The sequence below is a fragment of the Macaca nemestrina genome, chromosome 6 (genome assembly GCF_043159975.1).
Source record: "Macaca nemestrina isolate mMacNem1 chromosome 6, mMacNem.hap1, whole genome shotgun sequence".
Taxonomy (NCBI): Eukaryota; Metazoa; Chordata; class Mammalia; order Primates; family Cercopithecidae; genus Macaca; species Macaca nemestrina.
This window is the reverse complement of record NC_092130.1, coordinates 174,679,490-174,696,374: the sequence shown is the minus strand read 5'-3', so window position 1 is coordinate 174,696,374 and position 16,885 is coordinate 174,679,490. Positions and strand designations below refer to the sequence as shown.

Genomic DNA, 16,885 nt, shown 5'->3' with positions numbered 1-16,885 from the left:
ATTATAGAGATGAACGAGTAAGAATTATGAGAATATAATGCTAAGGAACAGAGCTACCTAGGCTCAAATCTCAGCTCAGCCACTTATCAGCTCCATAACATCAGGTCAATTACTTCTCCTTGCTTCCTTTTCCTCATCTGGAAAAATGGAAATGGTGACAGTATCTGCCCTTGGATGGCTGTGTGAATGATAAAGCAAACTAATTCACCTAAAGAGCACAGAGCAAGGCCAGAGGCAGTGGCTCATGCCTGTAATCCCAGCACTTTGGGAGGCTGAGGCAGGCGGATCACCTGAGGTCGGGAGTTAGTGATCAGCCTGACCAACATGGAGAAACCCGTCTCTACTAAAAATACAAAATTAGCCGGGTGTGGTGGCGCGCACCTGTAATCCCGGCTACTCGGGAGACTGAGGCAGAATTGCTTGAACTCGGAAGGCGGAGGTTGCGGTGAGCCAAGATTGCGCCATTGCACTCCAGCCTGGACAACGAGAGTGAAACTTTGTCTCAAAAAAAAAAAAAAAGGAAAGAAAAGAGCACCGAGTGATGCTTGCCATACGATGAGCTCTTGATACATGTTCACTACCATTTTCAACCTAATTTAGCCAATCACCATCACTGAAGACAATCCATATAGTAAACAAATCAATAAAACTAAAGGGGAGAAAATAGTTTTCTAAACCATAAAAATTAAGTAGGACAAAAACGAAAAAAAAGAAACTAAGATATGTACATATCACTTTTTACCCAAAGTGAAAAGGAGAAAAAAAGGACTAATTATATTAAGAAAAAATGGTTTCAACAAAACAAACAGGCATGACACTGTTAACAAGCTGCCCGCCCACCCGTTTCTAGCTGCTGTACACTACCTTATGATGAGGCCGGACGTTGAGAAGTAGCGGTGGGATCATGCTAACAGCTTCTTGACGACTGATATTTCCCTTGAGGAAAAAAAAAGGCAGCAACATTTACAAAAACAAACAAACAAAAAACGCGGAGCATTTCAATCTTTGTCATTGTTTCAAAGGCAACAGGAAAACAGCACAAAATCTTACATAGAACAAGAGAACTCGTACTATCGCACAGAACACTAAATGAGGATGGATCTGTACACTAGTGGACAAATGGTAGCTTTACCATTCAAGTATTAGAAATTCAGGTAAAATATCAACTTTTATGAAAGAAAAGGGACTTGAAGCTTACAGAATCCCAACTCCCCGTCGCAGGAGAGCACAGAAGCTAGAGGGACAGCTCTCAAAGACAGAAATGCTATTAAATATTTAAACAAAAACCTTCTACAGCAGACAGCATCAACTTAGGACAGAAAGTGACTGTCAGATGGTTTTTCCTTCTTGCCTAAAATTCTGTTTCTTAGTCCTCCACTACTTTCAGACATAGCCCATGTCCACTTTCTATTTCTCACAACTACCCTTCAAACAGATGAAGACATCAACCACTGCTTCCATCTTTCCATCTTTAGACCATCAATATCTAAAATCCCTCACTACACTCCCTGCCCCGTCTTCTCCAGCGGGCCAGGATATGTTACAAGGCAGAACTCCTCAGGTGCAGACAAAAATCCTCCTGCCCTGGCCCAGCACTAGCCTCAATGACCACGCCTCTATTTTAACCACCTTGAAGCTAAGGCTTTGCTCCATCACAACCCTACAAAAGCTGGGCCTTCTGGGAATGACCAGCCACCCAGGCAGCCATCACTCAGGCTGTGACTGTCAATACAGGCTTTCACATTGATGGCTGCTAATTTTCACCTCATGGGTTTCTGGCCAGCATGAGTCTGTAATGACTCACTCACTAGGCACACTGATTCCAAGCTTCTGAGTTATACGTATGATCCCGATATGGTGGCCTTCTGTCTCCATCCAAGGTTTAAATTAAAGCATTAAGTAAGACGGGGACATCCCGGCAGACAGTCACCAGATTCATGATCACCCCATGTAGACGTTTTGTGGCCAGCTTTCCATAACCCAGAGGTTACTGCCATTCATCTCAAGAACTCTCATCACGCTGACTCCTAATCAAAAACCTTCACTAGTTCCCTACATCTGGACTACATCTGGACTACACTAAATTCCCCACACTAAATTCCCATCTCCTCCATCTTCCAAACACGCCAAAACCTGGCTCTTCCAACCTATCCATGTGTATCACACCCCACAAACCCCCTGCTCTCTTCCAAGTGCAAACCTGAGCTGTTCTCTAGCAGCTTACTGATCTTTACTTGGCCTTCCATCTACATTAAAAATTGAGCAAGAGAATCCTCTCCTGCACTGGTCTCAAGTACGGAACGGGGTATGTGGCAGCACTTAGTTCCTGGTTCTTGTTACTATTCAGGAAGGAAAAGCCAGGCAGACACAAGCCCAGTTTAGCCGGTTACCTAAATGATAGAAAGCCAAAGTGACAAAGAACCATAATCTGGTGACACACAGATTTACTAGAAAGTAGTAGTTTAGAAAATAGGAAGGAAGAAGCTTCTGATTTTAAAAGTGAGAGTAAGAATTCCAAAAAAACCAAACAAATACCCAAACTTTACGGGCATTCATTGAATTATTTACTTCATGAGCAAATAGCTGTTTTGCGGGGATGGTCTGCCGCTAAAGGTAAAAATCTCAGCACCTGAACTGCACTCAAGGAATGTGGATGGCAACAGAGAAGGTGAAAATAGATGCCGTCCTGTGAGGACCAAAGCTGGGCTTAGGTGTTTTGTGGCTGTTAGGTGTTTTGCGGTTACCAAGAAGAATGTATGGTAAGAAAAAATACATAGTATAAAAAGTAAAATCAAAAGCTTCATTTTTAGTAAAATAAATTGATTTTAAAAAACAAAACCAAAAACCTATTCCCCACCAAGATGGCCTTAAAAATATATTACTTTTTATGGACAATAGGCATCTGAAATGTGAACCTAAGAAGGAAATGACAATGCAGTGCTCACTCCAACCCTACAGCCATCCCCAACCCTACAGCCATCCAAATACATGAGCAAGAGGAAACAAGAAATTAACTAGCTGGGACTGATATCCTTACTAAACTTCATGATTAGATAAACCAAACAAGGCAACGGATATACAAATAGTCAGAAATCACAGGTGGTGCAAGCACTGCAGATATCTTTACTGTGATGTCCACCTATTGCATTGCTTCTAGTGACAAGAACCTAAAAACAGAACTATGCTACATCTATGCATTCACAGCTTTAAGGAAACTGGCAAATCTAAAGGAATCAACTTACAGATTCAGTTTCACTAACTAGAAACTGATGAAACTTTTCCAACTGTGGCGATTTTCTCAAGATTTTTCGACTTAAATTTGTGTGCCAGGCAAGTTCTTCAGGATACCTGACCAAAAAGAAAGCAAAACATTTATGGATTATAAACAGTGAAGTCCTCTGTGGACAACTTTGTGCTTCTATCAGTCACGTGCCAAAAGAGACTTCAAATGTTGTTCTCCCTGTTGCTGCTCACAATCCTCTAAGGACAGTCAGCAACACTCAGAGATGTCCCTGTAGGCATAAGGAACATGGCTCTAGCTACACCATGTGCCAATCAGAAACAGGAGACTCATGGGGGATTATAAGACATATGCATATTACCGCAAAATTATAATGATGAAACGTTCAAGATCAGATGGAAAAGTGGACACTCCTCTGCTCTTGACCAGTATAAGGTAACAACAGTAAGGTCATCAGAAATAAAAAGATACAAGATGACTTACTTAATGTGCAGATCGCACAGAATCAAAATAATGCAGTGTCAGTGTTCCACAAACATCTGATTAGAGTTTTTTTAAAATATATTTTTCATTATTTCTTTTTTTTTTTTTTTGAGACGGAGTCTGGCTCTGTCGCCCAGGCTGGAGTGCAGTGGCCAGATCTCAGCTCACTGCAAGCTCCGCCTCCCAGGCTTACGCCATTCTCCTGCCTCAGCCTCCCGAGTAGCTGGGACTACAGGGGCCCGCCACGTCGCCCGGCTAGTTTTTTGTATTTTTTTTAGTAGAGACGGGGTTTCAATGTGTTAGCCAGGATGGTCTCGATCTCCTGACCTCGTGATCCGCCCATCTCGGCCTCCCAAAGTGCTGGGATTACAGGCTTGAGCCACCACGCCCGGCCTCATTATTTCTAATACCAGTTCTATAATGTACTAAAATATTTTACATACCAAAAAAATCCCTACCTTGGAAACCACTAATGTATTAATTTGAGCTCCTAGGCTGTTACCTATATATAACTAAGAATAAAGCATTTCCTGCCATCATTTCTTTGAATATATTTGAACTTTTCTATAAATGATGACATCAATGTTTTTATTATTATTACTTTTTTTAATTGGGGGAGAAATGGGGGATCCTAAAGACATTGTCCTTTTCTTTTTTGAGACAGTCTCACTCTCTCACCTACGTTGGAGTGTAGTGGTGTTATCTCAGCTCACTGCAACTTCTGCCTCCCAGATTCAAGCAATTCTCATGCCTCAGCCAGCCACCTGAGTAGCTGGGATCACAGACGTGTATTTTCAGTAGAGATGGGGTTTTGCCGTGTTGGCCAGGTTGGTCTCGAACTCCTGGCCTCAAGTGATCTGCCCGAATCAGCCTCCCAAAGTGTTGGGATTACAGGCGTAAGCCACTGTACCCAGCGGGGATGTGCTTTTAAACTTGGCCTGCACCTACACAGGAATCTGCACTGTATGAACGAGCACACTGATGTCACACGGCACCATGCTCAATCCAGTGTCACGCGGCCATAAATCTTACTGCAGTTTCAGCAATTCTCACTAAATCTGAGATGCAGTAATACACTCAATTTAACAATGCAGGCTCATAATGTTTCCATGCGTCAAACTGTAGCCAGAGTGAAAACCATGAAAATAAAATTGGAATGTTTGGAAAACACAAACATATTTGACTGCTTTTAAACTTCGATTATTTGATGGAAACAAACTCGGGACTTAAAAGTCTAAGACACTGCTCAAGTCATAATATTACAAGATATATCTGAAAAGCATTTTCTACCAAATAATGAAGATGAAACTGGTTGAATCTGTCCACGGCCACCCTCCAAAGGTCCCCAGTGCTTTGATTCTATCTCATATAGCCCAGTTCCCTCCTCAACGTTTACTGTGTTTCAAAAATATAAAGCCAAAATAAAATCATATTCATAAGGCAATTTAAAAAAAGAATTGTTTTAAATAATCTTTTGGACTCATTAGAGGCGAAATAGTAGGTTACATGCAAATTTGGCATTTGCTGTCATATTGGGCAAATATCTGCTGTGCCACTATAACCTCTATTTGTAAACAGCCAAATGCCAGGTCATACAATATCTGGTCTTCCTGAACTTGTCTGTGTCAAAGCTAGTATGATCATGTAAGTTATTACCTTACCAAATCACCAAAACATCAATATGAATACCACATGCCATTTAGATTTATTGTAAAGAGCTGAATTTTCCTTTTTAAATATAGATAAGCAGTCTAGATACACTTTGAACAAATATACCCTTACATGTCTTATTCGTCAAATTTCTGATAGTCAAAATGTAAATGTACTATAACAAGATTAAAATTTTACAGTATTTATAATTGTGAAGGCTGCTGAACTTATGAATAGAAAGCAGCCTTAGGAACTCTTTAATAGTTAAATAAAAATAAGAAACTAACAGATAAATGTACATTTCCTCTGGGTACAGAGAACAGCCTGGGCAACAAAGCGAGACACTGTTTCTACAAGAAATTTTTTTAAATTATGTTTCTTATATAGCTTGAGGAACAGCATCATCTTTTTATGAGCCAAAAAAATGTTTATCGAGTCTTTGTATAGATTTTAACATCAAACAAAATGATCTTAAAGAGGTATATTTTTTAGTTACTTAATTCAAATTTAGTTCGTATCTTTTAAGAAAAAATCTTATTTGGGCCCCTTAAAGGATAAATTAAAAGGACCACTGTCATCTTTGCACATCAACAATTCTCAAGTGGTAAGAACTCTGTAAATATATACACCACCTATGAAAACCAACCTCAATCTAGACATTAAAAAGCACATAAATCTGCCAGGTGCAGTGGCTCATGCCTATAATACCAGCACTTTGGGAGACCAAGGTGGGTGGATCACTTGAGGTCAGGAGTTCAAGAGCAGCCTGTCCAACATAGCAAAACCCCATCTCTACAAAAAATATGAAAAACCAGCTGGGTGTGGTGACATGGGCCTGTAATCCCAGCTACTTGGGAAGCTGAGGTGGGAGGATCACCTGAGCCCAGGAGGTGGAGGTTTGCAGTGAGCTGAGGTTATGCCACTGCACTCCAACCTGGGCGACAGAGACCTATCTCAAAAAAAAAAAAAAAATACACAAACAGCACATAAATAGAATGACAATAAGATGCACTCTGAACAATTGGTTGTCAAAACAATGCTTTTTAAAGAATGCTTTAGGATAATTTCTCATTGTTCTGAGTCTACGAATATAAGAAAAAAAATGAAATTGGCCCAAGCTATGGTACTATACATAACTTTCCTTCTAGAAAATGTAGTTCCAAAAAACACTTTCCTAAATTATATTTCACTATGTACCAGAGGATTGGGAAGAATATTACATGATCTATTTCTGCATCTTGAGCAATACAGAAAACTACCAGAAGTCCTGAAAAGCTTCTGCTTTACTTGCTTGCTGAGAGATTTAGTACCCTAAAACTGACAGGTGAATTTGAATAAATAATGTTCAGAGAATAAAGCTGCCAAGAAACTGGCATTGGCCAGGAATGGTGGCTCATGTCTGTAATCCCAGCACTTTGGGAAACCAAGGCAGGAGGATCGCTTGAGCCCTGGAATTCAAGACCAGCCTGGGTGACATGGTGAAACTCCATCTCTACAAAAAATAAACAGATTAGCCAGGCATGGTGGCATGCACCTGTAGTCTGAGCTACTCGGGAGGCTGAGGTGGGAGGATCGCGTGAGCCTGGGAGGTCAAGGCTACATCACTGCACTCCAGCCTGGGTGACAGAGTGAGACCCTGTCTCAAAATAAAATACAGAAACCATCATTGATACATTATCATTGGAAATTTATTGATACATACATTAATACATACATTACTTGGAAAAAGCCAAGTATTAGAAACCCAAATCATACAATGTTTTGTTCATACCCTTCAGCTGTGTGTTCCGAAAACTAAAGCAAACAAAAACATAACTGGCTGTTGGCAGAAAGCGATTCACTTTCATTCTTCAACTACAGACAACCTGCAGATTCTAAGAGTTTGGTAATTACCTTGTCACATACCCAGACACGTTGTTCAACAAACAAGGTGGAAAAGCAGCTATTAAATGTTAAAAGGGCTGATCGAATCAAAGTTTAACTGTAGTTTGCAGAGAGTAATAAAAAACTAGCAAGGCTTATTAACATCGCATGGTTTCTCCTAGTTTGCTGGCGCCTGCAGAAGAAAATGCCCACATTGACGTGCCTTGAGAGCACACCTCTTCCCTACAGACGCGTGCTGAAACCCTCCTCCTGGACAGGAGCTTCATCTGAAAAGCATTGCTTATCCCATCTCTGTGCTTCTATACACAAGGTTTTAGAAACAAATGTTTCCAGGTGATTGTGTGAAGCAGCACATACATCCACCACTGTTAAATATACAAACATGCCCAAGGAGAATCATAATCCTGTCTTCTTAAAATATTTTATATGGCTTGGCTCTGTGTTCCTACCCCAATTTCACCTTGAATTGTAATATTCCCCACGTGTCAAGAGCAAGACCAGGTGGAGATAATTAAATCACAGGGGCAGTTTCCCTCACGTTGTGAGGCTGCAGTGAACCGTCACTCTCACGACAGTGAGTCTGTTTTCCGGGGGGGGAGATCGGATGGTTTATAAAAGGCTTCTTCCTTTGCTCGGCACTCATTCTCTCTCCTGCCACCCTGTGAAGAGAGACCTTCTGCCATGATTTTAAGGTTCCTGAGGAGTCCCCAGCCATGTGGAAATGCGAGTCAATTAAGCCTCTTTCCTTTGCATACACTTACTCAGGTATGTCCTTATAACAGCATGAAAACAGACTACTATAGTATCAGACCTCTACCTCAAGCAGAACATAATCAATGTCGTCAATGTAATCTTCAAACGACTTGAGAAAAGTCTACAACCTAGTAACTAGTTACTAGGAGGAAGAAAAGCTTGATCTCATGAAGGCTACCTCTTCTCAGCAATGCCATAACTAGAGGCTGAAAAATATCTACCTTTTCCACTGACCTCGCTACAGTGGACAATTAGTGACCACTAACAGCAACCTAGCACCTGAATCATTTTCCTACACTGTACCCTTCAAGCTTTTAAACATCTGAGATGTGGCATATCTATTATTTTTTTCTTTTTTGAGATGGGGTCTTGTTCTGTGGCCCAGCCTAGAGCGCAGTGGCATGATCTTGGCTCACTGCAACCTCCACCTCCTGGGTTCAATCAATTCTCATGCCTCAGCCTCCCTAGTGGCTGGGATTTTAGGTGTGTGCCACCATGACGGTCAAATTTTTGTATTTTTAGTAGAGATGGGGTTTCACGATGTTGGTCATATTTATTCCTATATCCCAGAAACACATTCCGTGATGGTGATATTTGGTCTTCATACTGGTTGAATATTGACTTAATGTTTGGCCAGTCAGCATTCATTGTGAATGTACAAGCTTATCTGTGATAGACAATGAAAATCCAAATAGCCAATGAAAGAAAAGCAAGCAAATCTGTACCCCATGATTAATGAAAATCTGACCTCGATTTGCGAACACTAGAGGTTATCTAGAAAGGAAAGATAACACTACATACTGGAAGAGTCAAAACCTCAAAAGTTGATGCAAAACACTTAATTCGGCAGGGCGCAGTGGCTCACGCCTGTAATCCCAGCACTTTGGGAGACCGAGGTGGGTGGGTCATGAGGTCAGGAGATCGAGACCATCCTGGCTAACATGGTGAAACCCCATCTCTACTAAAAATACAAAAAATTAGCCTGGTGTGGTGGCGGGCGCCTATAGTCCCAGCTACTCAGGAGGCTGAGGCGGGAGAATGGCATGAACCCAGGAGGTGGAATTTGCAGTGAGCCAAGATCATGCCACTGTACTCCAACCTGGGCGACAGAGTGAGACTCCGTCTCAAAACAAAGGCTTAATTCACCTTTTCGCGCATTACTTTCTTTTCTGAGAACTCAATACCTCAAAGCTAATAATAACGGCTTTTCCACTTACAAGTTAACCGAAGGACTGGCGCCTCCGGAGTTCTCCAAGCATCTCTACAAGATGCTGTCAGCACAAGGGATCACCTTCACACAACTGAGACTAGAACTGAGCCATGAGGAATAGGTAACCCAGAGGGCACCTGCAGGACAAGTCAAGAAAGAGGTGGCTCCCGGAGTAGTAGTACGCATGGGTGCCAACACTCGGAAATGCTACACTGGCTGGTGCAGTCTGTACTGGGAAGTAGCAGGAGACAACCTGACAGCAGACAGTGGTAACCTGTCTGTAATGGAAAACACTAAGAGACCACCTACCAGGAGACTGTTGTCAAGCTAAGTCTGTCCTTTTTCTGAAGGCAAAGAAGCCACTCTGCAACAGTTTTGATGAGAAAACAAGGGCTGTAGCATGGAGCTGGCAGAAGTGGTGACATAAAGGAAGAGGTTGGATGTACTAGGAAGAGTTGGCTGAACTCAGTGACTCATAAAGCTGCAAATCGCCTGAAAACTTGGATACCAATGTAATGTTGATAGAAGCACCAGGTACTAAAACATTAGGATGTTTGCCAAGTATACCCAGGCTCTTTCATGTTAACAGCAAATGCAGTACCAAGAAATATAATTCAAGTGATAGAGATTAATATCCCAAGCAAATAATCGGCATGAAGCATTGTGGTACCTACCAACTCAGTGGCTGTGGAACTTCAACTTTCTGACCGTCCACCTCCAGGTCCTCCAATTCCTTAAAATATTTGTTCTTTAAGCAATGGAGAATCTCTTTTGCATGGCTATTGAAAAACAAGAAAGTTTCAAACTGATCTAGAAAGCTAAGTTAATACATTGTATCTTTTTAAATTTAAGACTGCAAGTGTTTTAAAACTAAAACCAACTTTTGCATGCAGAGTAAACATTCTTCAGTCACTACTTTTACACTGTATCCCTTCAAAATTTAAGCAATCCACACTGTTTATCCCTAAGAGCAACACTGCATTCCTTCTCTCCTAAGTATACCTACAGTTTTAGTTTCACTTGCGACTCATTTAGAAAGATGTAACTACAAAGATGGGGGGTGGGACGGAGGGGGGAAGGACCAAGGAGTTTTATGCATTCTCTATATTCTCTTACGTTCCAAAAGGTAAGACTCTCAGCTTCCCTCCTGGAAGATTCCCCAGGAACCGAATCTTCCTCAGATCCCATTTTCATTTCCTCTTCTAACCCTGCACCTGCAATACCTCCGTGACCATTTCATTGGACCCTGTGCTCCCACCTCAATGCTTCCTGAATCCAAACCGCTGAAACGCCACGGTTCTCTGGCATCGTAACACTTGTCGGAGAAAACACCATCGCCCTTAACCGCCAGCATCCTGGCCCCAACTCCCAAAAAATCAGGCACTGCCCCCCTACCTTTTGTAACCAGTAATTCTTAAAGTGGCCGGGAGGGGCTCCCTGAGAGCGTCCATGAACTGGCCCCATTCGCCCTCGGGCACGATCTTGAGCTCCTGGTAGTAGTGCTCGAACAGCTTGTTCTCCTTGACGATCTCGGGGTAGCCTCCTTCCCAGCCCTGAGAAAGGAAAGCGACGTCTACCCCGAGGCCCGAGGAGCTGCCCCTCGCCGCCGCTTCGGAGGCCTCGGGGTCCGGGAGGCCCACGAGGAGCCCCTGGCCCGCCCTTCGGGTCCCGGCTCCTACCGCTTCGCCGCGCTTTCCACCGCCCTCGGCGCCATCCTCCGCATCCTCTGGCCGCTGCTGTTGCTGGAGCCGCCGGCCCCGCGACCGCCGCCCCATAGCCCACGCGGCCGCACACGCAGCACGCACAAACCGGCCGGCCACCGCCAGACCTTACAGCTCCCGGGACTTCCGACCGGAAACCAAGGCCCCACGTGTCCGGGCCTGGTCCTTTCGGGGACCTTTGGGGACCGTCCAAGAATAAGCCTAAAGCGCACAACCCGTCTTCCCTAAAAGCAGCGAGAGAGGGAAAACCGCGGACAGCTCTGAGGCGGAAAAAGCCTCCAGGAAGCAGCCATGAAGGCGTCTCCAAGCGAAGCGCCCGGGTTTCCCACGCGGTCTCAGGGACCTCCGCGGACAGCCTGAGGCCGCCCGTCCGCAGGGCGGCGCCGGGTTACGGCGGCCCGGCGTGGGCGGGGCGCTTGCAGGTCCCTCCCCGCGCAGGTGCTCGCCCCGCCCCCGGGGCCGCGCCCACAGCCCCGGCTGCCCTGGAGAAGCCTGGATTGAGAACCCTGTCTGCAGTGTCACTGCAGTGCCGAACTCAGGTAGCCGCCCGTCCCGCCCCCGCGCTGCCGCCTTATATGTTGCCTGCCGCGGCCTCTGGGGCATGGAGCACGCTACCCAGCCCCGGCGATGGCGACGGCGGTGGCGGAGGAGCTCCTGCTGGCCGAGGAGCGCATGCTGGCCGCGCTCGCCTACCTGCAGTGCGCCGTGGGCTGCGCGGTCTTAGCGCGGAATCGTGAGACGAACTTGGCGTACGGCCGCCACGCGTCGCCCAGCTTTAGGGTCCGAGTGCCGGCGCGGGCCGCCTGGGTGGTGCAGGAGCTGCCCTCGCTGGCTCTGCCGCTCTACCAGTATGCCAGCGAGTCCGCCCCGCGCCTCCGCAGCGCGCCCAACTGCATCCTCCTGGCCATGTTCCTCGTCCACTACGGGCATCGGTAACGTCCCCGGCCCCCGACCCTCGGCCCGGCGTCCTCTCCGACCTTCCCCTCACTGCCCGGTGCCCTCTCCCCGAAGCCTCCCCCACCCAGATGCCCTCTCCCTGCCAAACCCCCGGGGCGTCCCCCATCTGCACGGGTCCCCTTCCCCTGCCGCCCCTGGGGTCCCCTCCCCGAGTCCCCCGGCCCCGGGAGTTTGGAAACCAGAAGGGATTCGTCTAGAAAGGGCGGGAAGCGAAGGACTAGAAGGGAGTGATGGAAAAAATCATGATGAAACTGATCTGGAAAGAGCCACTCGGTGGTCCTAGGTTTGGTTTCCTTAGCCGGGTGCGGTGGCGCCTGTCTGTAATCCCAGTTACTCGGGAGGCTGAGATGGGAGAAGAGCTTGAACCCCCGGGAGGCGGAGGTTACAGTGAGCCGAGATCTCGCCACTGCCCTCCAGCCTGAGTGACAGAGCAAGACTCTGTCTCAAAATTAAATACATAAAAATAAAGAATTAAAAAGTAAAAACATAAAATTAAAATGAAGACTAGATTTTGTTCCCTTAGATCACGTCTGCGGGGGTGTGTGGGGGGGGTGACCTAGAGTCTAATGCTGATGGTCTTCAGTCTTGAGGGCTACTGGTTTCTACTCCTTTCTGCCGGTTCCCCCTTTGGTATCTTTGGTGATGGTGGAGCTGTTTTCTCTGAGCCAAGTGATCAGCTGCAACTGGAAACCTGGTATGCTAAAATTGCCTAGCAGTTTCTCTATATAGGCTTGATCACTTTCACACTTTCATCTCCACCTTATGCAAGGGACCCCAGGATTGTGGGGGGGCTTTCCAGGCAACAACCTTAAACCTTAAACAAATCAAGTCTTAAAGATGACTTCTAAATCTTTCAAGGTGTTTTTTTTTTTTTTTTTTTTTGAATATTTTAAAACTGGCTGTGTCTGAAATCTTCAAGTTTTCTAATAAGTTGGGGTTCTCTCCAGGTCTTATCTTTTGGCTTTTACACAGCTAAAGCAAACGGCAGGTCAAAAGTTCAAAATCAAATTTTAAATGTTTTCATTCAGGCTCTGGAAAGCTTCCCCGTTGAAAAGGATGTCTCTGCACCCAAGGAAGTTGAACTCACTGGCTCTGTGACTGTGGGCCGTTTACCCAACCTTTCTGATTTGGGGTCCTACCTTAAAACACCCACTTCCCACCAAGACAGGAAGAACTCAGTGTGTCTTTATAAGCCTCTGTTCTTTTCCTGGTGTCATGCATTCCAGTGAAGAATTTTTTTTTGGAATAGGATCAACCATTGCTACACATGTGTGAATGCACATCCAGACATGTACTCTGTGTGTCATTCATGTACACTGCTGCCAGCCTCATGTGCCAGCAAAACTGTGGCATTGGAAATGAAGGGAGCACTTTACAAAGTTTTGCCTGACATCCCAAATGGAAGCTTTTTAACTTGAGACATCATGTTTAATTGTACCTACATTCACTCAAGCAAAAAAATGAATGCAACCTCCCAAAGGGCCAGGGTCACCTTGAATGATAGAACTTGAACAGCTCCTTCATACAGAGGAAAGCATGGAGACACAGCATGCTGCTGTCTTCCCTGAGGCTGTTGGATGAGGAGCTGCTAGGACGAAAACGCACTTCCTATACTAATAGTTTAAAAGCTGCTCCAAGAGGATTGGCTGGGTCAGGTATAGTTTTTTTAAACTGCTAGGCTATTTTTTTTTGGGGGGGGAGGGGGCAGGGTTGTACATGTTATTGTGTACATAGCCTATGTGGTTTGGGGACATTACGCTTTCCAAATAGAAGAGATAAACATTTTCCATTCTACCCAAGCGCAACTAATTTATTAAACAGTCATTTAATCTAAGTCATGAGCACTTGGAAGAGAACCAGAGTGGAAACAGCATTTAGCACTGAGCACAAACCATCCCAGCAGCCCCTGGAAGCGTCCTGGAGCCCCTTATTTGCACAGGGCCCTGCAGAGAACACCAGACCCAGTGGGAGGAGGCTGTGGGTACAAGGATGACTCAGAGGCAGGAGAAAGGTGAGCCTGAGGAGGCGCTGGCCAGGCAGAGCCAGTGGCACCTTAAAAAACCTGACAGGTATGCACACAGGCCCCGTGCTGAGCTGTGAGATTTCGCAGGAATGAGGTTGGGCCCTGCCCTGGGGAGCTAGAGCCTCTTTTGGGAGTGGCGAGGACCAGAGCCCAGTCCAGGGACTTTCCACAGTCCATGAGGCCTGAAGGCAGCAGCAGAGCTACAGCTCTTGCCAGAGCAACTGACAGTTCCAGGAACAATGAGTACAGGACAGTCAGCTCAGGAGGGAGGAAAAGTGCAGGAAAGGATAGAGGGAATAGTGCACTTTCATGTATTTATTCAGCAAACACTGAGGACCTACGTGCCAGTGAGGATTTCTGGACCTGGTGGTATGCTGGGGATATAGTGACAAGACATTCCCTTGTCACTATAAAAGACAGGAGTAAAAGACAGGTTGTGGAGAATCTATGGGGTCTTTTGGACACAAACACCAGGGAAGGAAGGACAGGCTGCCTGGAAGGGGAGAGGGCTGGTGTGGGGCGATAGCCGTGACGCAGGACGATCTGTGGTCCTGACCAGTTCCCCCAGGAGGGCAAAGGACATTTTCAGGAACATCTTTAGGGCTTGCAGTGGCAACAACGATTGCCTGCATCCTATCTGTGCTGAGGCCTCCTCCTTCTGATCCCATGGCGCTTGGGTTCTTGGGGGCAGGGGCAGCAGCGTCTTACTGGGGCCTTAGTCATGCAGCGCATGGAGTGTCGTCTGGCACGGTGGCAGCCCCTGGAGGCAGGTGCCTTCCCCAGCCTCCTGGCAGGCCTCCCTAGGGTCTTCCGAAGCCTGCGTTTACTCCTGTCACCTTTACCCTCTGCTCCGTGGTTATGGTGACGCCCCACTGCATCTACCCTGTTCCCTAGCCCTCTATTTTGTTTCCCTGGGCTGGTGCTGTAACCCAGGTCCTCGTCGCCTGTGTAGGTTCTTGTTGGGCTTCTTCACTCTTCCCCACTGGTCTTTCTTTACCCTCGTTTGTGAATCCTGCTTTGCTAGACACAGCAAAAGTCTCCTGGAGTCAAGGGCATTAGCTCTGGACTGTGTTGGAGTTGCTGGGTGGCTTTGCAGACTGCTGCCTGACCTCAGGCTCTTTCTCTCCACCCAGGCAGGTTTGTTCAGTGTTCCCTGAACCCAGGCTGCTTTGCTCATGGATTTCCCTTCGCCACTATCAGCAGTGAGTTAGGGGATTGTCTCTTCATTGTATGTTCATTTAACAAATAACTCCGAGTAGCCTGAGCAGGAGGTGCTGCTTGCCACGGGAGCCCTCAGTGACTGCCTCTGTTAGGACTGGTGGCCAAGTGGTGCCCAGAGTGCAGACAGTCAGGTGCCCTGAGGTCTCCTCTTTCTGACACCTGCCCCAGGTCTGTACTCAGCCAGGTCCATGACCTTGTGGGACTTTGCTTCTGTCTTTATCTCTGACGATGGTGCCTCAAAAAATTGCACCTACTTTAATTCCTTGTTCCTCGCATGTAATTCTATTAATGGGCTCTTGTGGGGAGCCTAGCCCAGCTTCACTTTTAAATGTGTTGTGGGTAATGTTAAAACACAGCAGGGAACTTTGAGGGTGAAGTATGTTAAAAGATAAACTCAGGTGCATTAAAATTGTAGTTTTTTAGGCTGGGCACACTGGCTCGTGCCTGTAATCCCAGCACTTTGGGAGGCCGAGGCAGGTGAATCACACGAGGTCAGGAGTTCGAGACCAGCCTAACCAATATGCCGAAACCCTGTCTCTACTAAAAATACAAAATTTAGCTGGGTGTCATGGCACATGCCTGTAATCCCAGCTACTTGGCAGGCTGAGGCAGGAGAATTACTTGAATCCGGAGGCGGAGGTGCAGTCCAGCCTGGGCAACAAGAGCGAAACTCATCTTAAAAAAAAAAAAAAAAAAAGTTGTAGCATTTTTTTGGAGCAGACTAATTCATGAATCAGCACCAAACCACAAGCAGTGTAAGCTCCACCTAGAAGGCGTGTAGGAAAGCGATTTTGTAAGATGTGTTTGCACAGGCAAGACAAAGCATTTGATTGGTCAGAGTGGAAAGTCCCGGAGATTAGTGGGTGGTTTCTGATTGGCACAATCTCTCATTAGAAGTCACTTGGCAGTTTCTGATTGGTTTAAGTTTCCTTCCACTGTGAGGTTTCCATGTGCTTATGTAAGACACAAGACACCATCTCAGCCTAATGGCCTTCTAATTAATTTGTTTTAATAAGGGCATATTGAATCCTTGGCCCTTGTCTCATAGATTGGAATAATCTGAGAAAATAGAAACTTCTATTCGAAAGTGTAGAATGATGAAAAGTGAAATAATGATAGCCAAGTACTTATTTTAAGCATGCTTTGTTGGCAGCTGTGCAATTTGGCCATCATTTCAAAAGTCTTTTACAGAAGGAAAGGCTAGGCGAAAGGAACAGACCCAAATCTAAGAAGTGCTATAGATTTCAATGGTCTCAAGTTGTTCAGGGAAAAAAGCAATACAGTCAATTATTAAAATTAACTACTCTCAGTTTTAAACATTTAAAAATGATTAAGTCCACCATGGCCTAAATTACTCCCATATAACCAAATTCTCTATTTCATTGTTCCCAAACTTGGGGGTACAACATTATAGGTTGTCCTGAAAGATGACGTCCAGTTGCTCTGAGAGTCAAATCATTTGCTGAATAAATGCCTATCTGTTACAAGTCAACCAGGGATTATTATTCCCAGTTTGTTGGGAAGATATTTCAAGACATACTTTTTTAGTTCACTGTGTGAATTAAATAGGCATAGAACTTGCTTCCAAGATGACAAAACCCAAGAATCTTACTTTAAACGTTTGAAAGAATAGTCATTCCAAGTTTGCATTTTCATCCCCGGAATGCATACTGTATCATATTTTGAGTCTTTCCCCTATGGAGGAGATCACATCGAGCAGATGAGTATGAACAGTTATTTTA

At 45.4% G+C, this 16,885-nt stretch overlaps 2 protein-coding genes across 3 annotated transcripts in view; one reads left to right on the top strand and one right to left on the bottom strand.

Annotated features, from left to right (window-relative positions):
• The window catches only part of LOC105489466 (NOP2/Sun RNA methyltransferase 2), a 33,788-nt gene extending 22,509 nt beyond the window's left edge, over positions 1 to 11,279 (bottom strand). The window contains exons 1-5 of one of the 2 annotated variants that reach the window (XR_011625162.1): positions 10,901 to 11,279; positions 10,617 to 10,774; positions 9,896 to 10,000; positions 3,243 to 3,348; positions 865 to 936 (exon numbers count right to left, since the gene is read on the bottom strand). Coding sequence is in view for 1 of the 2 variants with exons in the window: in XM_011754294.2 (XP_011752596.1) it covers positions 865 to 936; positions 3,243 to 3,348; positions 9,896 to 10,000; positions 10,617 to 10,774; positions 10,901 to 10,996 (537 nt within the window). In the remaining variant the exon portion in view is untranslated. The remainder of the gene's footprint in view (positions 1 to 864; positions 937 to 3,242; positions 3,349 to 9,895; positions 10,001 to 10,616; positions 10,775 to 10,900) is intronic. The other variant, XM_011754294.2, reaches the window with a different exon arrangement.
• A 217-nt stretch (positions 11,280 to 11,496) lies between these two features.
• Positions 11,497 to 16,885, top strand: part of LOC105489465 (steroid 5 alpha-reductase 1) — a 37,672-nt gene continuing 32,283 nt past the window's right edge. The window contains exon 1 of the mRNA XM_011754293.2: positions 11,497 to 11,874. Coding sequence (XP_011752595.1) covers positions 11,570 to 11,874 — 305 coding nt within the window. The 5' untranslated portion in view covers positions 11,497 to 11,569. The remainder of the gene's footprint in view (positions 11,875 to 16,885) is intronic.